The sequence below is a fragment of the Anguilla rostrata genome, chromosome 4 (genome assembly GCF_018555375.3).
Source record: "Anguilla rostrata isolate EN2019 chromosome 4, ASM1855537v3, whole genome shotgun sequence".
NCBI lineage: Eukaryota > Metazoa > Chordata > Actinopteri > Anguilliformes > Anguillidae > Anguilla > Anguilla rostrata.
The window spans coordinates 54,936,615-54,962,568 of record NC_057936.1 but is presented as its reverse complement, the minus strand read 5'-3'; the positions used below and the strand labels follow the sequence as shown (position 1 = coordinate 54,962,568).

The 25,954-nt window shown below is 45.8% G+C and overlaps 4 protein-coding genes across 6 annotated transcripts; 2 read left to right on the top strand and 2 right to left on the bottom strand.

The window, feature by feature from the left end:
- The first annotated feature begins 376 nt into the window (after nt 1-376).
- Nucleotides 377-9,612, top strand: LOC135253685 (hippocampus abundant transcript 1 protein). Of its 2 annotated transcripts, none has more exons than XM_064333276.1 (12): nt 377-669; nt 2,051-2,146; nt 3,541-3,603; nt 3,705-3,832; nt 4,295-4,409; nt 4,722-4,940; nt 6,114-6,227; nt 6,611-6,682; nt 6,785-6,897; nt 7,012-7,109; nt 7,406-7,560; nt 8,059-9,612. In XM_064333276.1, exons 1-12 carry the CDS (start codon nt 589-591, stop codon nt 8,263-8,265), a joined length of 1,461 nt encoding a protein of 486 aa, XP_064189346.1. In that variant the 5' UTR covers nt 377-588; the 3' UTR covers nt 8,266-9,612. The 2 variants fall into 2 exon arrangements, with proteins under 2 accessions (XP_064189346.1, XP_064189347.1); XM_064333277.1 differs by lacking the exon at nt 377-669 and adding an exon at nt 857-1,673.
- A 177-nt stretch (nt 9,613-9,789) lies between these two features.
- On the bottom strand, nt 9,790-17,166 carry sass6 (SAS-6 centriolar assembly protein). 2 transcript variants are annotated; one of them, XM_064333273.1, is made up of 17 exons: nt 16,930-17,165; nt 16,565-16,625; nt 16,208-16,287; nt 15,848-15,952; nt 15,588-15,759; nt 15,309-15,386; nt 14,907-15,026; nt 14,333-14,524; nt 14,045-14,239; nt 13,868-13,957; nt 13,110-13,289; nt 12,678-12,759; nt 12,069-12,205; nt 11,617-11,763; nt 11,129-11,229; nt 10,938-11,032; nt 9,790-10,781 (listed from the first exon to the last, which is right to left on the bottom strand). In XM_064333273.1, exons 1-17 carry the CDS (start codon nt 16,992-16,994, stop codon nt 10,696-10,698), a joined length of 1,986 nt encoding a protein of 661 aa, XP_064189343.1. In that variant the 5' UTR covers nt 16,995-17,165; the 3' UTR covers nt 9,790-10,695. The 2 variants fall into 2 exon arrangements, 1 of the variants encoding a protein (XP_064189343.1); XR_010329677.1 differs by having other exon boundaries at nt 10,764-10,781; nt 10,938-11,025; nt 11,125-11,229; nt 16,930-17,166.
- A 410-nt stretch (nt 17,167-17,576) lies between these two features.
- trmt13 (tRNA methyltransferase 13 homolog) lies at nt 17,577-21,512 on the top strand. Its single transcript, XM_064333278.1, has 11 exons — nt 17,577-17,860; nt 18,063-18,112; nt 18,316-18,382; nt 18,627-18,686; nt 18,791-18,860; nt 19,081-19,187; nt 19,282-19,449; nt 19,593-19,671; nt 19,874-19,948; nt 20,122-20,563; nt 20,883-21,512. Exons 1-11 carry the CDS (start codon nt 17,726-17,728, stop codon nt 21,052-21,054), a joined length of 1,425 nt encoding a protein of 474 aa, XP_064189348.1. The 5' UTR covers nt 17,577-17,725; the 3' UTR covers nt 21,055-21,512.
- lrrc39 (leucine rich repeat containing 39) lies at nt 21,223-25,038 on the bottom strand. The gene is made up of 9 exons (XM_064333279.1): nt 24,268-25,038; nt 23,750-23,961; nt 23,305-23,410; nt 22,986-23,142; nt 22,524-22,660; nt 22,295-22,440; nt 21,954-22,106; nt 21,634-21,779; nt 21,223-21,472 (listed from the first exon to the last, which is right to left on the bottom strand). The coding sequence occupies exons 2-9, from the start codon at nt 23,875-23,877 to the stop codon at nt 21,399-21,401; spliced, it is 1,047 nt and encodes a 348-aa protein (XP_064189349.1). The 5' UTR covers nt 23,878-23,961; nt 24,268-25,038; the 3' UTR covers nt 21,223-21,398.
- Between the last annotated feature and the right edge of the window lie 916 nt (nt 25,039-25,954).

Sequence of the window (25,954 nt, the reverse complement as noted above, 5' to 3'; positions counted from 1 at the left end):
ATAGAATGTATAATAATGTCCTTTGTGCATTACATTTAGCATGTGCTCATGTGTGAGGGGTCCTGAGTGGCTATGTTTCCACAGGATGGAATCACCTTCAGTACAGCCATATGTATTTTCAAATGAACACTTTTACAATAGTTAGTATTACTATTACACTTTTATAACTATCAATATTGCAAATTATTGGCATTTAAGTCTGATAAAAAACCAAATCTGGACTTCCTCGTCCTCCCTCACCGACATACAAATACTAGGCCTTTGACTAATTTTAGATTGAAAGTTCATTTTATAGTTTCACAGGAAGCGGTGTGTGGGCGGGGAATATACGTCATTGTATAATCACGCAGGATCGTATGATATGACTACGTCATTACGTTCTGTTGGTGTTTGGTTCTGCCAAGATGGCGGCGGAAACCTGAATGGATGAAGCGGATGCTTACAGCCCGCTCAAGACAGAGGCTTTTCCCCATAACTGCTCTTGTTTTTTACTTATTTTCCCATACAGTAATGTCATATTAATTTGTTTAATCCAATCCTTAAATTTGCTTGCTAATTTCAAAATAAACGAAGAATTAGGATGATAATATGACACAAGGTAAAAAGAAGAAACGGGCGAATCGCAGTCTTATGCTCGCGAAAAAAATTATAATTAAGGATGGAGGAACGGTGAGTTTCTTATCAGCTTGCTATTTAAACGCGTTTTTCATGAATGATTGAGAATATGTTTCATACCAGTTGTCACAGCTAATATTATGTCACCAGAATGGGGTTGTTATGCAAATATCCTCATTAACCGGTGGACCAACATATTTCTTCGAAGTGTCTCCGATTTTCCATTGGCATAGCTAAGTTGCCAAAAATAGTTAACTAGCTAAAGGTAGCAGGCTAACTAGCTAATGTTAACTTTATCTCTAAATAACTTTGCTTATCAGCTTCTGTTCTTTCCTTTATGTGTGTGTGTGTTTTGGCCAAGTACAGTGTGCTTGGGCCCTAATGTGTCAGGATGGAAAGGTACATTCGCTGCTTCCGTAGGCTACTTTAGACGGCTAGCTACTAGCTAGCATGCTCGCTAACTGTATAAGTAGCTAGCTAGCGTCAACCTACACAATTTGATCCAAATAGATGTGCCAGTTTCTACTCTTGCTGTTATTTATTACGTATAGCCAGGCGGAATAGCCTTATCATAACATAAAACATGCAAAACCACCGAAATTAGCGAAATGAGGTACGCTACACCAATTAGCAATCATACAAACCGCCTGGCTAAGTAACGTTGGCAATATGTCATAAAAGTATAATTGGGAACAGATGGCAGCACAATAAAAGGTTCAATGTTGCTTGGATACGAATCAGCTAGTATGATCTCTGTTGTCCTTATTCTACCCCCGACCCGCTAATTTCTACCATGTCGTTGATTTTAAAAAAAGAAAGAAAGAAAGTATCGTGTTGAGTAATATTTTGTTAGCAGTACACAGACTAACGTTAGCTCGATGAAGTTAATCAATTCCACTTTAACATTATACTGAGAAATGTATTTTTATGGCTAACATACATATTTTGAGGACTAGCAGCAGGGTGACTGACAGGAGAACGTGTTTTCTTAGAAATTCTTAAACTTAAAAGCGCTCCTGCACGCTTCGCACATTGTTTGGAGGCTGCGTGAACGGAATGTATGTGGATCGTTCAGTGCATTGCTAGCTATTTGAAAGCTTGCACTTTTACTGACATGGCAGCATAGAAATGTTTACTTTCATGAGTAGTGTATTTCAAACAATATATTACCGCTTACTAACCACTGAGCATTCAGTAAACGAAAACGATGCAAGATATTTTCGAGTTGCCTGTTTGTACAAGTTGTTCAGCAGTTTTCGTGTCGTTGTTTTCTGCACCGAAAATATATACATTCTGCTAAACTTATGCGAGCTACGCTTTGGTCCTGTAAAAAGGGCATTCGCCGGCTGGGAATATAAACGAACATTCACAGTGCAAATGCATACGATTAATCTCAGTTGTCTCTTTTCTAATTCCCCTCTGTTTCCCGCGCCAGCCACAAGGTTTCGGATCTCCCAGCGTTTACCATGCTGTTATTGTCATCTTTTTGGAGTTCTTTGCCTGGGGTCTACTCACAACACCGACATTGGTGGTAAGCTTTTTGGTGTGTGTGCGTGGGCCTGCTTGACTGTGTGTGGACGTGGACATCCAAGGCTCTTGAACAGGCCTGACTAAAAATTTGAGTGCTTTGTTTGTTCAACTCTGGTCTCAAATACTGAATTAGAATTTGGTTTTATGTTTACATACATAAATCATATTGATTTATGTTGAATGTCTAGGAATCTGGATTCAAATTGTGGCTATATTCCCCAGAAGTGACAACTGATTGTCTTCTTAATATTTCTTTCAGGTTTCTTACCCAGTTATAACCATTTAATTGTATTAAACACTATTAGATTATTGTGAGCCGCTCAGTGTGGGTGTGCATCCTGCGCTCATTAACATTCATATTCGTAAGACGCATTCCTCATCGCTAACTAGGTTAGAGCCCGTTAGAGCAGATTGTCCCTTACAATCTGGTAGTATAAGTGGACAAAAGACAAAACCAAGGAAAGCAACAAAAACTAGGCTTTACCATCGTAACACTGAGCTTCTGTACACTAACATTATTAACTGAAGCAGTCTAAAATTTTGGACATTACACCCGAATAAAGAAAGTCTTTGAATCCACATGTCTAAGCTTGAAAGCTATTTAATTGTCAGACCAGGTCTGGGCAAAAATGGGCACTTCAAGTACTAACTGTACGGGTTATTGTAATATTGCAGTGTCCATGGGCTCTAGAAATAAAACCCCTTTCTTGTAATTCTCTTCATTTTTGGGAAAAGAAAAAAGCATATTGCTTTCTCCACATCCAAAGAAGGGACAATGCTTTGGAATTTTCATCTTAGTTTGTCTTACCTGCACAAGAGTGGCAAGAGCATCATTTACATATTACATGTAGAAAGGATTTCACTGCACTTAAGGTTTTTGTTATGTAACCAACACTCAGTTAACCTTGCCCACTGAAAACCTGCTGTTTAACCAAGGAGGAAAGCAAACCGATTTTGGGACTGGCTTTATATGGTTTTTTTTTTTTTTTTTGGTTTTTTTTTAGCAAGAATCATAAATAGTTCTTAGCCGTTTGTGAGTGCAAAAAAAGTATTAAAACGGCACATCATGAAACATTTCAGTTTCCTGGACCTTTAAGGATGTTGTCCTAAGCAGAATCATTCAGTTGTATTGTAATAGCTGTCCATACAGTCCTCATTGTAACAGTCTGTGTCACCTGGAAATGGTGTATGTTGAATTGGATGCTCTATCACAGTATGAGATATATGTGGAAGTTATGGACTGTTATTGGTTCATACCGTTAAGGCCCAATGTTATTGTGCATGCCTAATCAGTGTTTTTCCATTGTGTTTTTATCTTCTTTGATGTCCTCCTTAAGAGGGGGAAAAATGACATCGATGACCCTGATTTCCACATTTCCCCCTTCTTCCCTAAAGGTCTTACACGAGACGTTCCCCAAGCACACGTTTCTGATGAACGGCCTGATCCAGGGGGTGAAGGTAAGATGCTCTTAAGCCCCGCCCCCCCCCCCCGTAAAGTCTGACGCTCACTCTGGAGGTGTGGCGGTTGTTTAAACTACCCGTGCGGTTCCCCCCCGCAGGGTCTGCTGTCCTTCCTGAGCGCCCCTCTGATCGGCGCCCTGTCGGACGTGTGGGGCCGCAAGTCCTTCCTCCTGCTCACGGTCTTCTTCACCTGCGCTCCCATTCCGCTCCTGAAGATCAGCCCCTGGTGGGTCAGCGCCCTGCTCGCAAAGAGCCTTCACCGTTAGGCCACCGCATCGACTCACAACGCAATTACGCATTCATTTGTGATGTTTGACATCAGCCCCTAGAAGCTCATCTTTTAACCCCAGTCCTCTTTACTAAAGAAGTGCAGTAAGGGTTGAGTTGGGAGGAAACTGCGTTATCATCATAGGGGCTGTCTCATCATAGGAGATCCAGTGCTAAAGCTTTCACATAGAATAATGTGGAAATACTCATTTGGCAATTTGAAATTTATTTGTGAATGTGGTTTCTGATTAAAGGAGAGCATTAATCTTTTAGCGACACGTTTGTTTTATTTACCCACGCATTTGTGCACAAATGGATGCAGTTCGTCCTGTAAAGTGTCCTGATCCGGTGAGAGTGCGGCGCGCGTGGCGCCCGTCTGGCTGCAGGTCTAACCGGGTCCGCTGTCCTGCTTGTGTTCCAGGTGGTACTTTGCGGTTATCTCGGTGTCTGGAGTGTTTGCTGTGACGTTTTCGGTCATTTTTGCCTACGTGGCTGACATCACTCAGGAGCATGAGCGCAGCATGGCCTACGGACTGGTGTGTACCGGGTTAAATGTTCATCATTGTTCAGTACTGAACCTCAGGATCCTTGGTTTTTTCATGTAACTGTTTTTCCAACTTCTGTTGGCATGTTTAGATGACCAGTGTCTAAACTAACGGTTATTAAATATGTTATGCGTAGGCTTCCCTTGTATGACAGCTTACTTTTGATAACAGGTCAGATTTAATGTGGATGTGATTGACAGTCTCAGCTGCCAATAGACAGTACTGTACGTGCAGAAATGGTAATGTCTGCGGAGCTGCCGCTTAGAGGCGTGTCCGTGGTAACGAGGCTCCGCCCCCTCGCAGGTGTCGGCCACCTTCGCCGCCAGCCTGGTGACGAGCCCGGCCATCGGGGCCTACCTGGGCCGGGTGTACGGGGACAGCCTGGTGGTGGTGCTGGCCTCCGCCATCGCCATGCTGGACATCTGCTTCATCCTGGTGGCCGTGCCCGAGTCGCTGCCGGAGAAGATCCGCCCGGCCTCCTGGGGAGCGCCCATCTCCTGGGAGCAGGCCGACCCCTTCGCCGTGAGTCACAGAGGCGCGTGGGCCTAAGGGGCGGGGTGTGTTCATATGCCAAACTCTGTGTGCTGTGTAGTTATGGGGAATGCCCCGCCAAGGCGTAACTTGGCTGGATGGCATGCCTGCCAATTTACAGCTGAGACCAGCACCGGCCAAAGGGACACGTTCATATGCGAGGGACACGGAACATCGTTAGAAAAGGGGAAGCAGACCTGAGTACAGGATCTGTAGTCGGAAGGCCAGTCGCAGTGAGTGAAAGCGACAGTGAGTTTCATAGCGCCCTGCTGTGAGAGCGCAGGAGAGAGGGCTTTGTGGCGGCTCTAAAGTGCTGGCCGTGGCAGCGGGCGCAGGGAGGGTCCGGGGCTGTGCGTATTGTTGGGGGTATAATGTGGGCTTAGCGCTGAATGGGAGCGGTGTGGCGCAGCGGCGCTGAGCTTCGCCTGAGCGGAGCGTCGTCGCGCACACGTGTCCGCGCGCTCACGTTCGCCTTCCACACGGCTCGCGGTCCGGTTTCAGGTGCTCCACTTCTGCTCTCCGCTCGGTTTCGCTTCCCCCTTCCCGCTCACATCTGCGGAATTACTCAACTGTCATTTTCTCCTCCACTTCCTTTTAAGCTTTGTGGTGTTTGGAACGTTCATAATTGACCAATACTGTAAAGTCTGTTTTAAAACCAACACCTAGGCTGTGGGGTGTAGTTACACTTTACTTCAAACAAATTAGAGTGTTTTTTTAAATGGGTATTTCCAACATGTGGCCTGTTGTGCGGTGGAAATCTCTAGTGCTCACCATTTCCTGTCACATGACCTATCCACCCTGTACTGAAGATGAAAAAAGGCCTGCTTTTCACTGTCATGCTTTTTTCCTTGCTTTTCGACCGTTTCCTGCAGCAGGGTTTATTATGTTACGGTGTATACTAATGAGTGTTGTGATAGTGGAAAACTGAGCCAATGACACATGAGATGAAAATCGAAGCGAATGGAATATAAATATGAATTAACGCGCTAAGCAGCCGCGTGGGAACATAGAGAGCAATACGAAACCCCCGACGCAAACTGGCGAGTTATAAAAAGCTGTTGTTCGTTTGAGGTGAACGAGTGTGGGTAAATGGTCGTGAGTGTGGCGTGCTGTCGTGGGCGGTGTGACTGCAGCCTGCTCTCTGTCCCCCCCCTTCTCCCGCAGTCCCTGAGGAAGGTGGGCCAGGACTCCACCGTGCTGCTCATCTGTATAACCGTGTTCCTGTCCTACCTCCCCGAGGCCGGCCAGTACTCCAGCTTCTTCCTGTATCTGCGCCAGGTCCGTCCCCCTCCCCGACTCCACCAAACACTCAGCAAACACCGCCGAAGCGGCTCAGACTTCGCCTCCTCTGTGATGTGCGCTTGTTCAGGCAAATGGCCTGTGTGTACATATGTGGCGTCCCCCCACGGCAGCGCTGCCCGGGGCTATTGACATTGTAATGGAACACTGTATGTCCTGTTCGAATGCGAAACGGTGGCTGCACACGTCAGCGGCAGATCTCCTTTTATTTTTCTGCTACGTAATCAGTTTTCACTTTCCCTGGTTTTATACGGGAGTGCGTTTTCCATAAATAGCATGCCTCGTTCTCATTTATGCCACCTTTTGTATCGAGTTTGCGTAGCATCTGCAGGTATCATATGGTGCTTTTTCCTTTCTTGCAGATCATGGGATTTTCTCCAGAAAGCGTGGCAGCTTTTATAGCTGTTCTAGGGTTACTTTCTATCATTGCACAGGTTAGTGTGTCCATCTGTTCATCACCGGTAATCAAATGTGGAAGATAATTTGTTGTGGGTTTGCCGAAGGTTAACAATGATATCTGTCCCTTCCTTTTGCAGACTGTAGTATTGAGTTTACTCATGCGTTCCATTGGGAACAAGAACACTATCTTACTCGGTCTCGGGTTCCAGATCCTGCAGCTGGCTTGGTATGGGTTTGGTTCAGAGCCTTGGTAAGCGGCGTCCTGTCCTCTTGTGTTGGGGTGATGGAGGATGTTCTGTCATATGTACACTGCTCGGAGTAGAGAGCGTTAGGGCTGACGGGTGCTCTTTCCCCTCTGCTGAAGGATGGTGTGGGCAGCGGGAGCAGTGGCAGCCATGTCCAGCATCACCTTCCCAGCCATCAGCGCCCTGGTGTCCCGCACTGCGGACCCCGACCAGCAAGGTCATTTATCCATTTTTATCTATTTCTTTTTTTGGGTCCCATTCCTGCTCGTATACATACAGTATGTGCATGTTTTTAAGAGGCCAAACAGACTTCTGGAGCCTCACTGTTAGCTACTCTAAAAAAGTAAAGATGTTGAGACCGAGCTGAGACGGCTATTTGTAGCCAGTTTTTTAAATGTGTGTCTCGTGCCAAGGCTCTTGGCATAATGTGCTCAGTGTCTCTTATCAGCGGTGTGCAGTGTGCGGGAGGAGGTGAGGGTGCTGACCCGTGGCGGTGCTGTTCTGTGTGTGCAGGGGTGGGGCAGGGCATGATCACGGGCATCCGCGGGCTGTGTAACGGCCTGGGCCCGGCGCTCTATGGCTTCATCTTCTACATCTTTCACGTGGAGCTGGACGAGGTACCGGACACCAGCACCGAGTCGCAGCGCCCCCCTCTGCTGGCCCAGCAGGTGAGTGCGCGCCCCTCGTCACCGCCGCCGCCGCCGTGCGTCTGGCGTGTCCCGTGTCCCGCGCCCTTCCATAACCATTACATCACAGGCATCTAGCAGACGCTCTTATCCAGAGCGACTTACACAACTTTTTACATAGCGTTTACACTGCATCCATTTATACAGCTGGATGTATACCAGAGAGAGTCCAGGGTGCAGAAAGTAAAAGTCCCGCCATGTGTTTCTTCCACCCACAAACTCAGCCAGTAATTAGTTCTACCTGCTGCCTGAAGAATTGTGCTAACTAGCATATCCAGGTGACTGGAACAAAATACTGGGGAGGACTTTTACTTTCTGAACCTGGATTTTCCACCTCTGATGTATACTGAAGCAATGCGGTTTAAGTACCTTGCTCCAAGGGTACAGTGGCAGTGTCCTACCAGGGAATCGAACCTGTGACCTTCAGGTTACAAGACCAGTTCCTCGTACCCATTATACGCACCTTTTCCCCCGCCCCAGAGCGCCATAATCCCGGGCCCGCCCTTCCTGTTCGGAGCGTGCTCGGTGCTGCTCGCCCTGCTGGTGGCGCTCTTCATCCCCGAGCACACCAACCTGGCCCCGCGCGCGGGCGGGTGGAAGAAGCACAGCTCGCCCCACGGGCACCCCCACAGCCCCCAGCCCCCCGGGGAGGCCAAGGAGCCCCTGCTGCAGGACACCAACGTGTGACCGTCTGTGGAACAGGGTTCCCCCTCTGACATCGCACGTTCAGACACGTCTATTTATGGACACGTCCGGTACTGGTAACAACTGAAAGCCGACAAAGATGATTTGTGTACCACTTTTTTGTTTGTTTATATATAAAGGAGTATATATTGAAAGAAAGGTCTGTCCAAAGGCACTATTGCAATGGTATTGTATTTTTTCATTTCCTGATTGTGTTTTTAATATTGGCTCCACCCCCCACCCCCACCCCCTTTCGTCCTGTTTTTCAATTGTTTTCGGATGACATTTACATGGGCGCGGCTCACTCAGGGACACTAACCTGGTAGGACAGGGTTGTTTCTGAACACAGTGTGTTCACCAATCGAGAGAATGAGTTTCTGCGACAGCAACAGAGGAGTCGGAGGAGAGTAGTCTGTCCCTCGGAAGACGTTAGCCTTTAGCTGCAGGGCTAGGGGCCGTGGAGCGCGCAGAGGACCGAGGCGCGGAATCACGTCCAGTGAGAAGCCTTAATTGAGGACGCGACTGCAGAACGCAACACGTGACGCCAGTGGGACGGACTCGGTGCAGCTGTATTTTTACGCACCTTCCTGTCGATTCTCATATCAGAGTTGCCTGTGCATTTCCCCCTACCATTTCAGCGAACTTTGTCATCGCAGCTATTCTCATTGGGTGCCCCCCCCCCTAGTTTGGCAATAGTTGGGAAGGCAAGGGTTGCAAAGAGGGGAGGGGTGCTTTCTGATTGGACCACCTGGAGATCGTTTAGCTGCCTGAAGCAAACTGCAATAGACAGGCTTAAATTGCTAAGTGTTTTTCTCATTTCAAAAGTGTCAAAGTGTACATGGCCAAGTTGTATCCCTTTGAACCTGATGTATTTACTGCAAATTGTTTAGGAGCCTAACCTTTTAACAGTGTATTGCCTTTTAAACCACATTGCATCCACATTAAAGACCTCAGAAACAATCTGACAAGTAGCATAGCTTTGGAAGAGTGGAAGATGTTTTTTTTTTTTTTTTATCAGTGGCCTTCCTCAAGAACTTTCACTAAAACGTCATGTAAGAAACATGCTAATTACCAAATACCTAAAACAAATTGCGTATTGGATTTTGAGTTGTGAATTTATCTGAAAATGTAAAGTATTGTTTTGTTTTATTTAAAAATGCATTTTCTGTAATATATTGTGATAGCATAAGATACTGTACGCAGATATTTTTTTTCATTCATGTACTGTGGATTGTTTTGCTGCCTTTTAAATTTCAAAACTAAACTTCTTTGACTGAAGCTCTGTTGTAAATATAATTCAAAAAGCGTATTTCAATAAAATGAAATATTTTATTGTATGGAACATGGAAACGGTGTGATTTGACAGATGTTTGTAAGCTGAGAACTTAACCTTCTCTTCTCTTGTACAAAACCTGACTTGTCACATACAATTTTGTTTGAGGCAGGCTGCTACTAGTTAGGACTGAATCTGCGTGCTCCAGTTTTTCCATATTGAACAATCAGGAAAGCAGTAAGCATTCAAAAGTGAAATGTGACTCAAGTTTTTATTTTTTCCAAAAAGTTTACTTACATTTCTTGTGAATCGGTGCACAAATATACATATACACACACTGGTGTCATTGATTCATTTCACTAATGTCAGAACATATATACAATTTTTACACTGCAAAAACGATCAATTTTTCTTAGGAAGAGGAATAAAGCCATGTCTAATTCCTTTTGAATAAAGCTCTAATAGTCAAGTTTTCCTCCACTTAGAACAGGATCAAACCTCGCAAACGCAGTCCTAAGTAATATCCAGTCATAAGTACCAGTACGTGTTCCATAATCGATGGGACATTGGCCCAGGTGTCGTCTGAACTTTGCGTAAACATGTTTGCCATAAGAACGAATGGAAATTGTAAACAGAAGGCAGCTTTTGTTGGAACCGACTTGTCATGCAAATATTTGCAGGAGCTGGGCCGTCGTTCATTTCGAATCGTGGGCTCGCACTGTGGCCTTCGTGCACGCCCGAGTGCTCTGCAGGTTTGCCTCCTACGTATAACAGACGGTTACATGACCAATCAAATCCAGCGATGTGCACGCGCACACACCACGACAGCACCAATTGGTTTATGGCTTGTACATATAAGTGAATTTTTTCAAAATGTAAATATAAATGTTAAAGGTGCTTTTCAAACCAACCAAAACAATTTCATTGGGAAAACTGATCAAGCAGCAAAATGATTGAATAATCACTTTAAAAACACTTGTTTAATAATTTAAAAAACACTGCATACGTTAAAAACATTTCTAGGACAGACAAGTGGTTTTGAGCAGTGGTAGATGGGGAGATGGGGGGCAGATGGACAGAGACGCTGGCGGTTCCTGAGCAGCGCGGGGGGGCCCAGCTGCAGGGCGGAGGGGGGGGCCAGCTGCAGGTCCTTCAGGCTCTCAGCCTGGGAAGTACGCAGAGGGGGCGGAGTGCAGCCCGGGCCTGGCAGGGGGTGCGGCCGCGTTCTGAGACGTCTTAGAGATCTCTGCAGATCACAGGGTATTCACGCACGTTAGCATTAATCACAACTAACCCGCCAACTTTTCTACATTCAAGAATAAAAAACGTCAGGGCGTTTGCTGGCTGACACCAACTTCATTTGAGAGTGACTCTGTTGAGTAGAGGAGTGCGGGTGACTGACCTCTGTTGAAGTGCATGTTGGGGAGAAGGCCGCGCAGAGCGATGCTGTCCTCTCGTCTCTCAAAGTACTTGGACTCCAGGCCTTGAGGCTCCCCGCTGGAAGGGGAGAAAGACAGGGGAACAGTGGAAGCCCCGAATACTGCTGCACAGCGCTGGGCTAAGCAATCACAGTAGCTGGGGAGCGAGACTCACTTCTCTTTGTTGGAGGCGCGGGCGTGCTGTTCCGACGGACTGCCGTCCCTCGCCTCCACAGGGGACAGGCCGGGTTTGGCACTCATAGGGTTAAACTGGACCTGCGCGGGAGCCAAGGGGGACGAGGAATGAGGAAATGCGCTTGACGTGCCCATATTTCCACAATGTTCCGTGAGGAAATTAAATCTTTGTTCAGTGAATCGCTGTTTTTGTGCCATCTTATCTGTTCTAGCCTTCCCAGGGACCTCACCTTTACAGTGGTGCGGGTGCGCTGACTATTGTGCACTGTCCCTGACGGCTAAGTGCCATAAACAGACAAAAGGGAAGGTTTTCCATGACGTGCTACCATGAGCCTGCATGGCCAGCAGCGATACACAAACGAGCGGATTTTGAGTATGGTAGCGTCAGGAGGAAGCAGGAGTGCGCTAGGGCGCCACAGAGCAGATCTGTGGGCAGTGAGTAAGCAGACAGTGGGGGAGGAGGCCTGCCTTGGGTCCGGGGCCCTGGTTGTGCAACGCGAAGACGGGTCGGCCGGCCGAGCTCACGCAGGACAGGGGGAAGGAAAGCTTGGAGTTTAGGGTGGAGGTGACGGGGTAACCCTGTCCCACACCGGAGGGAAAGGACCTATTATCAAGCTGAGAGAGAAATTTACAAAAGAAAAAAAAAAGAAGACAAAAATGATTTGGAACCCAATGGTTCTTCACACAAATCATTTGACACAAGGTCTGTATCAGTACACACTACACACCCAATCTACAGAAAGCAGAGAGAAAAATCATTCCTTCAAGTCATTCATTGATCATTTGCCAATACAAGCTTAATCATTTTAATCACAAGACATGCCGTAAATGAGGATATTGTATATCACAGGGCAGTAATGCTCCGCCTCGGAGAATCAGAGATGGTTCATAGCTACACCTGAAGCAGGAAGCAGACTTACCCCCATGTTAAGGGAAGGGTTCCCCATCCTGAGCCCTGCGGCTGAGGGAACCGCAGGGGGCGTTTCGAACGCCCCCAGGGCCTCCTGCTTCCTCATCAGCTGGTTCTCGTTCAGCTGCTTGTTCAGCCAGGTGATGACTGCGGTACCAAAAAAAGGAAAAGCTGCTAAGACCTGCACCACTGAATAAACCGCATTTGTAACGTTTGTAACTGCAGTTCTGGCCACTTAATCTCAACGACAAATGCGTGCACGCAAAATAAAAACAAGTAGCACGTGGCCTGCAGAGGATTCCGCGTTAGAAGAAAAAGCGTACACAGCACACGTGCCCCATGAAGTTCCTGTTTTAGCAAAGTTAAGCAAACCTCACACAAACGTCTTCATTGCATTTCAGTCTAAAAAGGATGATATCCACTACGTCTCGCTGCTCATGCCCATGGTTTATTTGTCGCTGCAGGATAAGCTATGGCATTGTCACAAGCTGAGAACACAACCCACAGATCCCTGCCTGTGGCACGTGCTGCCCAAGCAGCCCCCTATCAGCTGACTCCAAACATTCCACCTTATCTGTGTTTGTACTATGTCTATGGTGCTAAAGGGCTCCTCACGCACCGTTCTCATTGGTCTTCAGCACCTCCCGGCTCTCGTCCAGCTTCTGGACCGTGGCCTCCAGCTGCTCCTGCAGTTTAGCCACCTGTGAGAGAGAGAGAGAGCGGGAGCGGCGTTAGACTCCCCCTGGGCCGCGGGGCGGGGCGGCGTTAGACTCCCCCTGGGCCGCGGGGCTGGGCTAGCCGGGCTGAGCGGCGTTAGACTCCCCCTGGGCCGCGGGGCCGAGCGGCGTTAGACTCCCCCTGGGCCGCGGGGCGGGGCTGGCCGGGCTGAGCGGCGTTAGACTCCCCCTGGGCCGCGGGCCGAGCGGCGTTAGACTCCCCCTGGGCCGCGGGGCTGAGCGGCGTTAGACTCCCCCTGGGCCGCGGGGCTGAGCGGCGTTAGACTCCCCCTGGGCCGCGGGGCGGGGCTAGCCGGGCTGAGCGGAGGCCTCACCTCCTCCTCCCTGCTGCGGAGCTGCTGCCGCGTGTCCTGCAGCTCCTTCTGCTCCCGGCCGAGGCGCTCGGAGGTCTCCTGCAGCAGCTTCTCCTGCGACACCGTCACCGAGTTCTTCACCTTGATCTTCCCCACCAGCGCCTTGGCCTCGCTCTGCAGCTTCTTGATGATGCCGTTGGCCTGCGCACACCGTTAGCATGCCAAGGGTTAGCCCAAAAGCCAAACAAAAATCGCTATTTGCTAGCCTGTCTAAGCACTTGCATGCCTCCAGTCATACAGATGAGTATTTACAGAGGCAAGAGGAAACAAAAGGAAGTATGGACACCCAGTCATTCACACAGGAGCAGGGCAACAGAAACTTCCAAAGAGACTGTAACCAGTTCAATGCTCCAAATTAGAATGCAAGGAGATGTCTCAAACATATGGTTTTAGTCAGGCAATCCAGGCCAGATTTATATGCTGTCACTAGGAGCACCAAAAGTTGTATGATTGAATTGTCTTTCCCACAGCTAATCAGAGGCAGTTCAGTGTAATGCCACCCTGTGAATACAACGGAAGTAATCCCACTGCACTGATCACAAGTCTGGTCCCCAAACCGCAATACTTCACCAGCAGAACACAGCAGCAGCGTATTTATGTCAGGCACACCCACCATATATAACCTTGCGCTGTACTAGCTGCATATTTCCCACTGACAGCACAAGACTGCATGAGTAAAACCAGCACCACAGTTCTCAGTTCCGCAGTAAAACACAAACCTTAATCAGCTCTTCTGACAGGGATCTCACTGTGGCCTCCAGTCTTCCTATGTGGACTTGCTTATTTTCGGCACTTCCTTCGACAGAGTGCTAAAAAAAAAAATAAGAGAAGGTGTTGCTATCTTGTACCACATTTCAGCCACGTTTAAAGCTAAAACACATGCGCGGCTAAAGCACCTTCTGCTCCTGAGTGGCCTCCAGCACCTCCTTGGTGCGGAGCACCAGCTGGTCCTTGTCCTTGATCTCCTGCTCCAGGACCGCCACCCGCGTCTGCAGCTGGTTGAGCTGCCTGTCCTTGTCGTGGCACTCCGAGTCCAGCGTGCCGTTCTCCCTCCTCAGGGACTGCACCTGCTGCTTGGCCCGGTGCGCCTCCTGCAGAGAGAGGCGTATTAGCGCCGTCTTAGCGCCGCGCGCGCGTGCGTGCGCCCAGCGGTCTGAACACCCCCAGGCCCAGGCCGCACCCACCTCCTCCAGCCCCGCCAGCTTGGCCTTCAGGTCCCGGATGGCGGACTCGCTCTTGTACTTGTGCTCGGTCAGCTCCCTGCTGGAGGACTCCAGCTCGGCCAGCCTGCTCTGCAGCTGCTGCGTGCTCTGCACGTGGGCCGAATCCACCTCCCTGCGCAGCTGCTCGCCCTGCTGCTGCAGCTTCGTCTGGATCTGCGCAGGAAAAGGCGCGGTCCGTCACACACGAGCACACACACACGCATGTACACACACACACAGTGCTGACACTAATGTCGCCTCAGCTGGGAATCAGTGAAGACAATTCCACAACATTTAAAACAAATGCAAATTGGTATCCACAAAGGCATTGTTGGTAAATGCAATATTGTTTGAGATGCAATGTCATTGTATTACATAGGATTTTACAAAACATTTGTCCATGAATGGGCAAATGTCTGGTTTGTTCAATCATTTTAGGCATTGAATTAGAAACCTCAACATGCAAGAATAAGGGCCTTCAGTTGAATACTGTTTGATTTACTTATGTCACATTGCACAGAAGCCCTGGTACAGTGAGCCTGCACAGCTGACGTACCTCCAGGGCCTTCTCCCGCTCTGCTGTAAGCTCCTGACAGTGCTGGTTTGACAAGGCCGTTGTGTGAGAGGACCACTCCGACCGTAGTCTGTCCAGCTCCCTGCTCTTCTCTGCCAGGGTCTACATTACATACAAGTAATAATGACATCTCGCACCACAACATCAGAAACACCTGCAGTGTGTATCACGCTATATACAGTAAGCTGCCTTACCTGAAGTGTATACATTAGTATGCTGCTATATCTGCAGTGTGTAAATTTTAGTATACTGCTACACCTACAGAGTGCATTTTAGCATGCTGCTATACCTGCTATGTGTACATGTCAGTATACAGCTATACTTGCAGTGTGTATACCTTTGTATTGCTACACCTACAGTGTGCATGTTAGTATACTACTATACCTGCTGTGTGTAGCTGAGCTGTCTGGTCAAATCCTCCTCTGTCCTCTTCAGCTTCTGTTCCAGCAGCCTCTTCTCTTCCTGTTAGACAGAGACAATTAGATCAAGACGTAATGTGATTCGATGATTAATAAAATGATTGCTTGCACTGCTTTTACAATTGGCAATGCGTCAAATGCTGAAACAGTCAGACTGCACAGACACCAATCAATAATTTTACAGGATAGCATGCCTTCACTGTAACTCAGCACAGGGAAGGAAGATACTTGATATTTTACACACCTTAACGCAAGACAGGCAGACGGCCAGGTATTTCTTAATCTCCAGGTCTGTGCCATGAAGAAGCTTGAGTGACAGGTGTGTGAGATGTTTAAATGCATTGGTCTCTACAATATTCAGGCTGGCAGGGCTATGGTCTAATACTGACGATGGAGAGGACAGCTGCAGCAAAAACCTGCATTGGAACAAAAAACAGGTTAGACAGTGCAATAATACGGTCTGTTTTTGTGACATGGTAATAACAGACACTATTCGCTGCTCACCTTGGGTAGTCCTTGTCTTGTTCTGAAATGCATTGGTTTAACAAGTCTATAAACTTCTGTGGAAAGGCTGAGAAGTCCACCAGTAGACCCTGTTGGACTTTCAAGCTGTAAATATGAGAAGAAACGTTCTTACGATCACGATTCTCTCTACCATTTTTGTTATGTTACTCTTGTACCAAATGAATCCGTTATTGTTTCAACATAGTAAAGCACTGTAAGTTCTGGAAAGCAGAGCTACATTCATAACGTGACATACCATAAGGACTTTTACTTTGTAGTGGGTGTTATCAAATTTACGTTTGCAACGAAACTTGAGAATTATTTACTGATTTATCACGCTAGAAAACCATAACCGAATACCTTTGGAAATCCTCTTCTGAAATGGCAAGGTTGTAGAGAAAATATGGGTCGGAATCGTCTGTCAACCGCACGACTAAATCCTGTCAATCAAAATCCACAGAAACGGTAAGGTGCAGGGAAAATGCTATTCGCTTGCAGCCTATGAAGTTATGCACCTTCAGTCAGCTATGCACATTTTTGTAAGTTATAACTGATTAGTTAAAAGTTCGCCCGTTAACTGTGATTAGCTAGATAGCCAGCAACAATACAAATCAGTGTATGCGTACACGTTAACGTTACAGCGTTTCAAGTAGTTGTTTGAAATTGGCTACCATTTAAATTAAAAGAACAACTAGAAAGGTACCTTGTAATACTCACCCTTTTATGTATCGGACTTGTAGTCAGTAGTAGTTCAATAATGACTCGGACGCTGGTACGCCTATAAAATAGCAAACTGTCATTGCCGTAGCTAGATAGCAAGCTACTGAAGTAGCATTGCTAACTTAGCCAACACAATTAGCCAGGAACGTAGCCAGCGTTAACTAGATAGCCCAGCAGTGGCTAAGTTTTCAAGCCAACTAGACGGCTAACAAATATTTCTTAGTAGGTTAATTTGTAAATCCTTTTAACAATTCGTAAAACATCGACGATGACAAAACACTATACCGCCGAGCGAACCAGTTAACACAACTAACTAGTTAGCAAGCTATTCAGTTAGCTAGGTGGCTATCCATCAAACTTACCGGTCTTCACAATCTTTACATTTCACTTGCACTTGTAAACTCTTGTTGAAAAGTGTTTCCGTCATGGTTGTCTCATATTCCAAATGATATAAAATGAAAATGCATTTATTCCCTTTGTTTAATTAATTTGGTATGCATCTATATCTGTTTTTGAACGGAACTCTCCAATTTCGAGTTTGGCGCTTCCCTCCCGCGAATGGCCGTTACAGAGAAGGTTGGAAATCCGGAAGTCAGGGAGGAGCTGCTGTACACAGTAAAGAAAGAATGAAAGAAACCTCTGCTACTGTTGCTATGCGGTAACTTGGCAACTGCACGCTCTCTTGGGCTGTCGCAGTGATCAGTGTTTGCCATTATTTATCCAGTTAGCAAAAGCTGTCTTGCAATTTAATTGCGAACAGAATCTAGCTACATTACATTACAGTAACAACTAGCAATAGCATTATTTCAAGTGTAAAAAAACAATGTATCTTTAGATAGAGTGTTGTGTGAATATAAATTGTGTTTCACAAATGTGCGTCCATATTATGGCACAACTAGCTATTAATTTCCCGTTCTTTTCGACGCCGTACGTTTCCTTTTCAGACTCCCCACAATATTATCCAGTTCCATAATGTTGCCACAAGGGGGGGGTATGTTGCACATGTTCACTGATCATTAAAACACGTAGCTGGCTCAGTGTTGAAGTTAAAGTCCGAAAATAGCCCATCCACATAAAATACCAATCTGTGGATGTGCGCAGACAGCGCAGCATTGACCAAAAAGTAAATGTGGACATGTTTATGACGTGAAAGGCAAGATGGCTGAAGAATCAGGGGATGGCGTGTCAGCCCCTCTACCGGGTAGATGCGGGTTTTATGTGGAAAGGAAGAGGCGATACTGCAAAATGGTAGTCGCAAGTGGCAAAACGTTTTGCGGAGAGCATGCAAACGCGGTATGTATGAAGACAACTTCACTGTTGCCCGACCCCGGTGTTCCCATGTGCCACAAGTTAGTAAACCTTGAAGAAATCTAGTCACCCAGTAAGTTATTGAGATAAAGCTACCTGGACCCATTAAGCTATCACGATAACTGTGATAAACAGAATTTATAAGAAATGTTAGGATTATTCGCCAATCAATCTGTGTTTCCTGAAGGGTCAAGAAGACACCAGAAAACGTATCCCTTGTCCGCTGGATCCCAAGCAGTGAGTCTTTGTGTTTAATTAACTGTCAGAAAGCGAAATTTGTAAGTTTAGTATTTTAGGTGCTCCCAGTTTGAGGTATGCAAAGCTAAAGGTTTTGAATAAGATAGCAGTCCTGCTCTGGCGCAGGATGGTTAGGGTAACGAGTAGGTCTGGGAACACCATTTCACTGTACTGCCATATGTGCATTTTTGCTGTTTCCACAGCACAGTATTTGAAGACAGCTTGGCGAAACATCTGAAGAAGTGCAACTCCAGAGAGAAGCCACAACCTGTAAGATTTTTACAGTACCTATTCAATAAAATGGATTTGCTTGGATGTGCATGTTTGCATAGTTATGTATTTTGAATTTGAAATGATTTTATACCATAAATGAGTATTGTTTTTCTCACAATAACACTGCGGGCTCATAAGTGAACACAATTAAAGTTATTGATAGCTTTCCATCAACTTTAGATTGATCAGGATAGCCTGAGTTCTTATTTTTGTCATTTACTTTACTGCTTTGAAAATGCAGGTGTATTATGTTAAAAATATCAATGCTGGACCAGAAGATGAGGATGGACCTGCAGATGAGGTAAGTGTAAATGTATAATTTCTCTTTCACAGTTCATATTTCACAGCATATTTTTCCAGGTGCGTTTATGAGTTCTAAATTGATTGAAGCATCTTAATATTTAGGTGCCCTTGGCTGATCGTGCCAAAGAAGAGTTAGACTCGTTGATTAAGAAACTGAAGAAAGCTGTGCATGGTAAGTGGGGCCAAACTGTAAACCGTAATGCAGTAAACTGTAGGGAAATCACTTTGCTTTCTGTCCCATTGTTTCTACGTTGGCACCAGGGCTTGATTGCTTTTGAGGTTCAACCTCTTGCACCAGGAAAGTAACCGTTATGGATATGAACTGCTGCAGAATTTTAGCACGATTGGAAAACGTACTGTCACACTGTTAACACCCTCCAAATTTCCAACAGGACTGAGCTGTAAACACGAGGAGAGAATACTGTCCCACCCTGCTCTTTGTGAAGCTCTGAGTGACCCCAAAAATGGAGACGTTGCCTTCAAACACCTAAAGCAGCAGGCATGTTACATTAGGCACAGCATTCCGACAACTTTGTCTTCACCACGTTGATGCCAATACTGATTTTGACCGTTTTGTTTTTTTTTTTCCCAAGGCCTCTCTCTTGGGGAATATGAAAGCCTTGGGCTTGCTGTCTACTGATAGGTGTTATGTGGAGTTTGGTGCAGGGAAAGGCAAGCTGTCCCACTGGATCAATGTCGCTCTGAGAGGGTCTGACAATGTCCATTTCCTGCTTGTGGAAAGGTCCACTACTCGTTTTAAGGTGTGACCTGTTTTTATGAGAATATTTTAACTGGTGGGAGCAAATACGCTGTGTCTAAAATGTGTGAGCAGACTGAAGCCTGTATATTTTCTGTGTGGTCTCCTTTGTGGACTGAATGATGATTTCTGTGGTTGTTTTTACAGGTAGATGGCAAGAACAGGAGTACTGACTCTGCTAACACGTTTGAAAGGCTACAAGTGGATATTCAGCATCTTAGTTTACGTAAGTCAGGGATAATTTTCAATATCTTTGTAAGAATTAAAATATAACATGTAAACAGAATCCAAATTCAAGTGCAATAAAATCCATATTTATTAAAAGAAACATTCCACAAAAAGAGCAAGAGATAATTTTCCTAGACATATCGCTGTTGGAATTTTACACTCTGTCCCACTTTTGATCTCAGTTTTGTGTTGGTTTTAAGGTAAAGTCCCCTTACTGTGTGAGAAGGGGCTCCCTGTCATTGGGGTGGGCAAGCACCTGTGTGGGGCAGCAACAGGTAAGGCTGAGCAACATTGTGTAACCCACCTCCAACTAAATGTAAAAAATGTGATTTGAGACATTTCCCCCCCTAATAACAGGTATCACCAGGCTTTCACTGTTCACCTTTACTGTTCTTTCTTCACCTTTACTGTTCTTTGTTTTGTGCTTGTTGTTCTCTGCGTGTATCAGACCTGGCTTTGAGGTGCATGCTGGAGGGCCCTGGGGGGGACAGCGGAGATCACAGTGAACAGCCGCCCAGAAAGCGACAGAAGCGGGAGCAGCAGGGCGAGAGGCTGGGAGAGGACGCAGAGCCTGCCCCCGCCCCAGAGCCTGCCCCCACCCCCGCCGCAGACGTGGGGAAGGAGCTGGCGGTGTCTGGGCTGGCCATCGCTCTGTGCTGTCACCACCGCTGTGACTGGAGGCACTACGTGGGGAAAGAGTTCTTCAGGGAGCGAGGGCTGGGCGCGTCAGAGTTCACTGCGCTCCAGCGCATGTCCAGCTGGGCCACCTGCGGCCTGAGGAAGGCTACTGGCCGCAGTGACGGGGCCCCACCACCAGGGGACGGCAGCGAGCAGTGGGAAGAGGAAGACCATGAGCATGCAGATGACTCTATACCAAGCGGGCTAGACGGGTGAGCCTAGGTCTTCAAAGCCTTTGCTGAGAAGCTAGTCAATGAGAGCTAAAAGATATATGTTTGTGTTCTGGAGTGGAAAATAAGCAATTTAATGCCTCTATGTGCCTTTGTGTACATGCATGCTAGCTTGTGTCCTCTCATAGTAATGGAAGGGTGATGGGACACAGTAGAGGGGAAAAAAAGAATCAACCTGTTTTTTTTTTTTTATATTTCAGGTTGTCTGTCTTTTCCCTTTTAATTTTTAAACTAAAAACCATTTTTCCCTTATGCATTCATGTCCTTTAACTCTGGGACCCTGTCCCTGTGCACCCCTCAGGCTCGTGTCCGCTGAGGACCGTGAGCACGTGGGGCGTCTGTGCAAGCTGCTGATCGACTACGGCCGGGTGGACTTCCTGCGGCGGAAAGGCTTCCGCGCCGGCCTGCAGTACTACACCAGCAGGGACGTCTCCTTGGAGAACGTGCTGCTGACGGCTGTGCCCACCGGGTGAAGAAGCGCAGCAGGAACATACGGGCACAGGACAACTGCCACGGGCACACTCTGCACATCAAGCAAACATGGCACCGCAGCACCCCCAGTGGCCAGTGGCACAAAGTGCGCTTCCCGGTTTGCACGTTGAAGGACTTGCTGTTAGTTAATAAACGACCAGTCAAAAAGATCCATTGCATTAAAGAGTTTACTTGACTCCACATGGCGGACAAGACGCAGTTGACAGGAGGCAGTGGCAGGACTCAGTTGACAGGAAGCAGAGGACAGGAAGAGGTAGACAGACGTAATGGACAGGACTCTTAACAGGAAGCAGTAGATAGACGAAAGCCAACATGGAGAGCTGTGTCAGAGTGCTGCTTCTGTCCCCGGTACAGCTGGGATGGTCACAGTTAATATTGAAGTGTAATTTGTTGGGGGTTCTGAAAAACATGCAGAAATAAAATCTTAATGAAAACTGTTTACAGATGTGTGAGGATTACTGATTATTAAAGTTACTTTGCAGGATGTACTGTTTATTCAAATTAAGATTCAGATGTTGCTACCCCTCGATGTGCCAAATGAACATTAAGCACAGCATAACCTCTCTTTCTGGCTTCTTGGATGTAGGTATGCATGAATTCTCGGCCAAACATCTCTCTGTCGTCCTCTTCCTCATCTTCCTCCGACGTTCTCAGGTCTGGTAGAGACACGTCTAATGTGAGTGGGTTGTCTCTGAAATTCACAAACCTGTGGGTGCAATGTGGTTCACAGTTTTTAATGAAAGAATCATCAAAGTGATCATATTGTTACTTGATATTGATTTTCCTATTTGAGGAACAACCTTTATCAACAACAGCTTAACTGGAATCTTCAGTTAAGATTCCTAACCCCGCCCTCCACATTTTGGCAACCTGAGTCTACCTGAGATTATCCATGCCTTCCATTAAAGCGGGAATGTCGCGCAGTTTGTTTCTGCTAAGCACCAGCGTGTCCAGGCTACGCATGCGGCTGATGTTGTCGGGCAGGTACTCCAGCTCGTTCCTCTGCAGCCACAAGGTGTGCAGCTTCTCCATTCTGCACGGAACAAGGAAACAAATTCGAGTCACAAAGGCTGGGAGGGTGGGAAGCCGAATAAGAGCTTCACTGTTCTTGTGCGGCTCTCAGGTTTTAACAATGGGTGTGTTTGTTTTTTTTGTTTCCGTAAGCGCCCTCCCAGCTCAGTGTCAGTGTCTCAGCCCTGTAACTGTAACCTGTTCCCATACCTGTGGATGTCTTCTGGCAAGCTTTGGATCTTGTTCCCTCCCATATCGAGCCACTCCAGTGCAGGCAGACTGAGAATGCTTTCTGGGATGGTGGTGAACTGGTTCATGGAGAGATCCAAATGGTACAGTTTCTTGAGGTTGCTTAGCTAAAGATAAGGAAAAGCGAGAGTGACTACCAAAGGCCTAACAAGCTCAAGGAACACAACATGAGACCAGGCCAGACTGGCACCTGGGTTGGGAGTTCATCCAGGTCACAGTTGAAGGCCAGCTCCAGCTTCTCCAGGTTTTCACAACAGCCCAGCTCCCCAGGAACTTCGCTCACCCTATTGTAGCTCACGAGCAACTCCCTCAGTCTGGTCAGCTGACCTGTAGGGCAGGGTACAGGTATACATGTTTTCTCAGGAGCTGTTTGTGAGATCAACTCTTTTAATGATGAAACAACTCATTTATGTAGTTCTGTTTCTGTCAATGCTGAATAGATATATGTGTAAAGCCTAATGTGTTTTCCTTGGTATAACTGAATTGTTTACTTGCTTTATGTAAGGTCATGTGATGCATGTGTGTGAGGGTGCAAAACCACAGATTGTTTTTATGGCATATTAATGAATTTGAGCCTCAAACCCTGCTGCAGTCTGGCATGTTTGCTGTGGCTTTTTTACAAAAAAAGTGACAGAACCTCTGCTGCACTGACCAATCTCTTTGGGAATCTCTGTGATGGCGTTTCGGGACAGGTCCAGCACGATGAGATTCTGAAAACTGGAGATGAAGCGAGGGATCTTCTGCAGCCCTATCCGGTGCAGCTGCCATTCCTGGAGCTGGGGGAACTGCTTGAGGACTGGGGGGAGGGCCTGTTAAGAGACAGCCTGAGTATTCATGGGAAATGCTGTTCTATATCTCACAGACTGCCTGTATTACTGAATACAAGTGTACTACAAAATGCGTTAAGAGACTAGATTGCTAAATGAAATGTCCTTTAACAAGTGTACTGTATTCAGGATAATATAAGGTACCTTCCATTCCTCTTTCTCTATCCGCAGGATAACCCTTCCCTCCTCTGTCACCACCTTCTCTCTGAGCTTAGCCAACGTGATGCGATCCTCCCAAGAATGTGCAAGCCTTTGACAAACGTGGAACTGTAAGTTAGTTTTGTTGTTTCATCAAAGCAGAGCAAATCATCATGGATTGTCAGATATAATAAGCATTTTCTTTGAAATACCAGTATCTTCTAAATACTGAGACAAGGGGAACAATAACTTTAAACTGAAAAACACATTTGAATGGAAATGCGTACATTAAGGCATAAATTTAACGCCAACATATTTAAACCTTCAAGGTGTGCTTATGTGCAATACCTACAGAATCCAGCCCAGACTACTTTCAAAAGTGATTCACATCATATTTGGATAAATGCATATCTGATTTCTTAGACCGAATTCACTAAATGCAGCACATCACCTGCCAACAGAAGGCTTGTTCTTGAGCTCTTGAGCTTTCTGCTGGTCTTCCCTGCTCTTCTTTATCCTGCCCTCCCAAAGAGCCTTGATGGAGTTCACTGCCCCACAGCACACCACCACCCCAGTCATGGTGACCCCAGACCACCCCACCGCTGCAGCGTCACACACTCGCTGCACACACTGATCTCAGCAGCGCGTGTCGCCTGCTCCTTCCTGTATGGCAGAAAGACAGGCCAAACAGACCCAGCCAAGAGGACCTTTATTTATAGTAGAGGCTAACAGTCCTCTCTCCATGCTCATAGAGTTCAGACTCTCACGAGTCTGAGTGCTGAGTTACACTTCTTTCTTTTACATATTCTCTAAGTAAGACTCAGATTTTGTAACTAAAAATAAGAAAATACTATTGTAGCCAACAGCATAATGGTATACACATAAATAATGCAATGACTATAAAATGTACATTTTCTAAAAATGTTCCTTTGTTGTTTAAATGCACTGCAAACAATAGCTTGTGCTCACCCTTCTCACACCACAGGAACTTCATCCACAGCTGCAAAGCGTGTCTCTCTCAGTAGATCAGCCCTCTTTGTTCACCCCTTTCATACACTTGAATTCATTCCAGTATTAAACCATAACTCTGTTTCTTCACAAATTTCCTCTACTTTTTATGCAAGGTGTTGATGGAATTGTACTGTTTTCTGTGTAAAAACTAGTGTCGTATATTAGCCTGACACTTTCTGTCTGTCAGCGGTGCTCTATAATGAAACGTACCCTTGGTCAGAGGCTAATTTTGGCCCTGGGCAGAACACTGGGAATAGCAAAGGTCACATGCTGTGCTGTCTCCTGATGTGTGCTGCCAACTCACCACCAGGGACGGCACACAGGCATGATGCAAAATTGTACAAAATGAAGACCTTTAAAATTCGCATTCAGTTGTGAATGATGAAGTAGAGTTTAAGAATGCTTCTATTAACATTCTTTTTAAATAAAGGTTTACGTTTTGTGCACTCTTTCCCTAAATTTTGTACAAGTGTTCACTGGCAAATTATGAGTTCATAAGATTTCCCAACATCTTAATTAAAGATAATTAAAGATTGATCAATTTTGATGTTTTTATGTTCTGATAAATAATGCATGATAATGAGTGTTTAAAAAGGTGTATCATTATGTTAAAAAAATCTTTCACTATCTTTGACTGTATGAAGTACGAAATAATACCTTGTTTTTTATGTAAAAATAGAATGTGAAATTAAGAGGTAAACAAAGATTTTCAGTAATGGTAGATATTAGAGTAGATATTTGTTAAAATACAGCAAAATGAAACCAAAACCCTGGCCAATGTAACTCTGCAATATGCAAGAAAAACTTCATTTTATTTAATAGATATTTATTAAAAGTGTTCTTTTGTCTGTTACATTAGTACAGTTAAATTGTGTCAGTATGACTATCATGTAAAATAAAACAAGAATAGGGTAATAAATACAGTTATATTAGTGTTATTAGTTCAGTTCAATATCCTTCAGTTACATTTTTAAACGTTTTAATCTATGTATCCATCAGTTAGCGTCTTAAACCTATTTAATGGTAAATCCGCATCCGCCAAATAAATACATAACGGGTAAATAAGTACTAATTTGGCTGTATCGTAGTCAAATTATAAGCTCACAGTTTCATACCGGTTTTAGTCAGGAGAGTTAAATACTCCCCCTAAATAGTCTAAATACTTCAGACAACTTGGCTACAGCTGTCATCATTTTCTATTGGGTCTCTCAGATCTGTTAGCCCATTCAATGTCCATATCTGTAATCCAGCAGGGGGCAGAAACATTATATTTAATTTTAAAAAAAATACTGTTTACAAGAATGTAAATAAAATAAAAAAAACATTTAGTGCTTATTTATGAACCTGATCATTCTTGATATACAGCATAAAGCACGCAAACAGCATAAAGCGAGCCATTTCTAAAGCAGTATTCGGCAAAGGTATCCGCGACGGGGCACCATACGCCTCTGCTGGAACAGGATATGCCCGAGTCTTTAATCTGCCCCATGGCCACGAAACAGATAAGTTTATATCGTTCATACATTAGATCTTTTGCTGCCTTTTTGACTTTGTCTGCCAGTTCCTTCGCGACTGCAGAACAGTCGCCGCTGTATTCTGCATTCCGCAACCTGTTCTCCACGATTGTTTTAATCAACAATTGTGC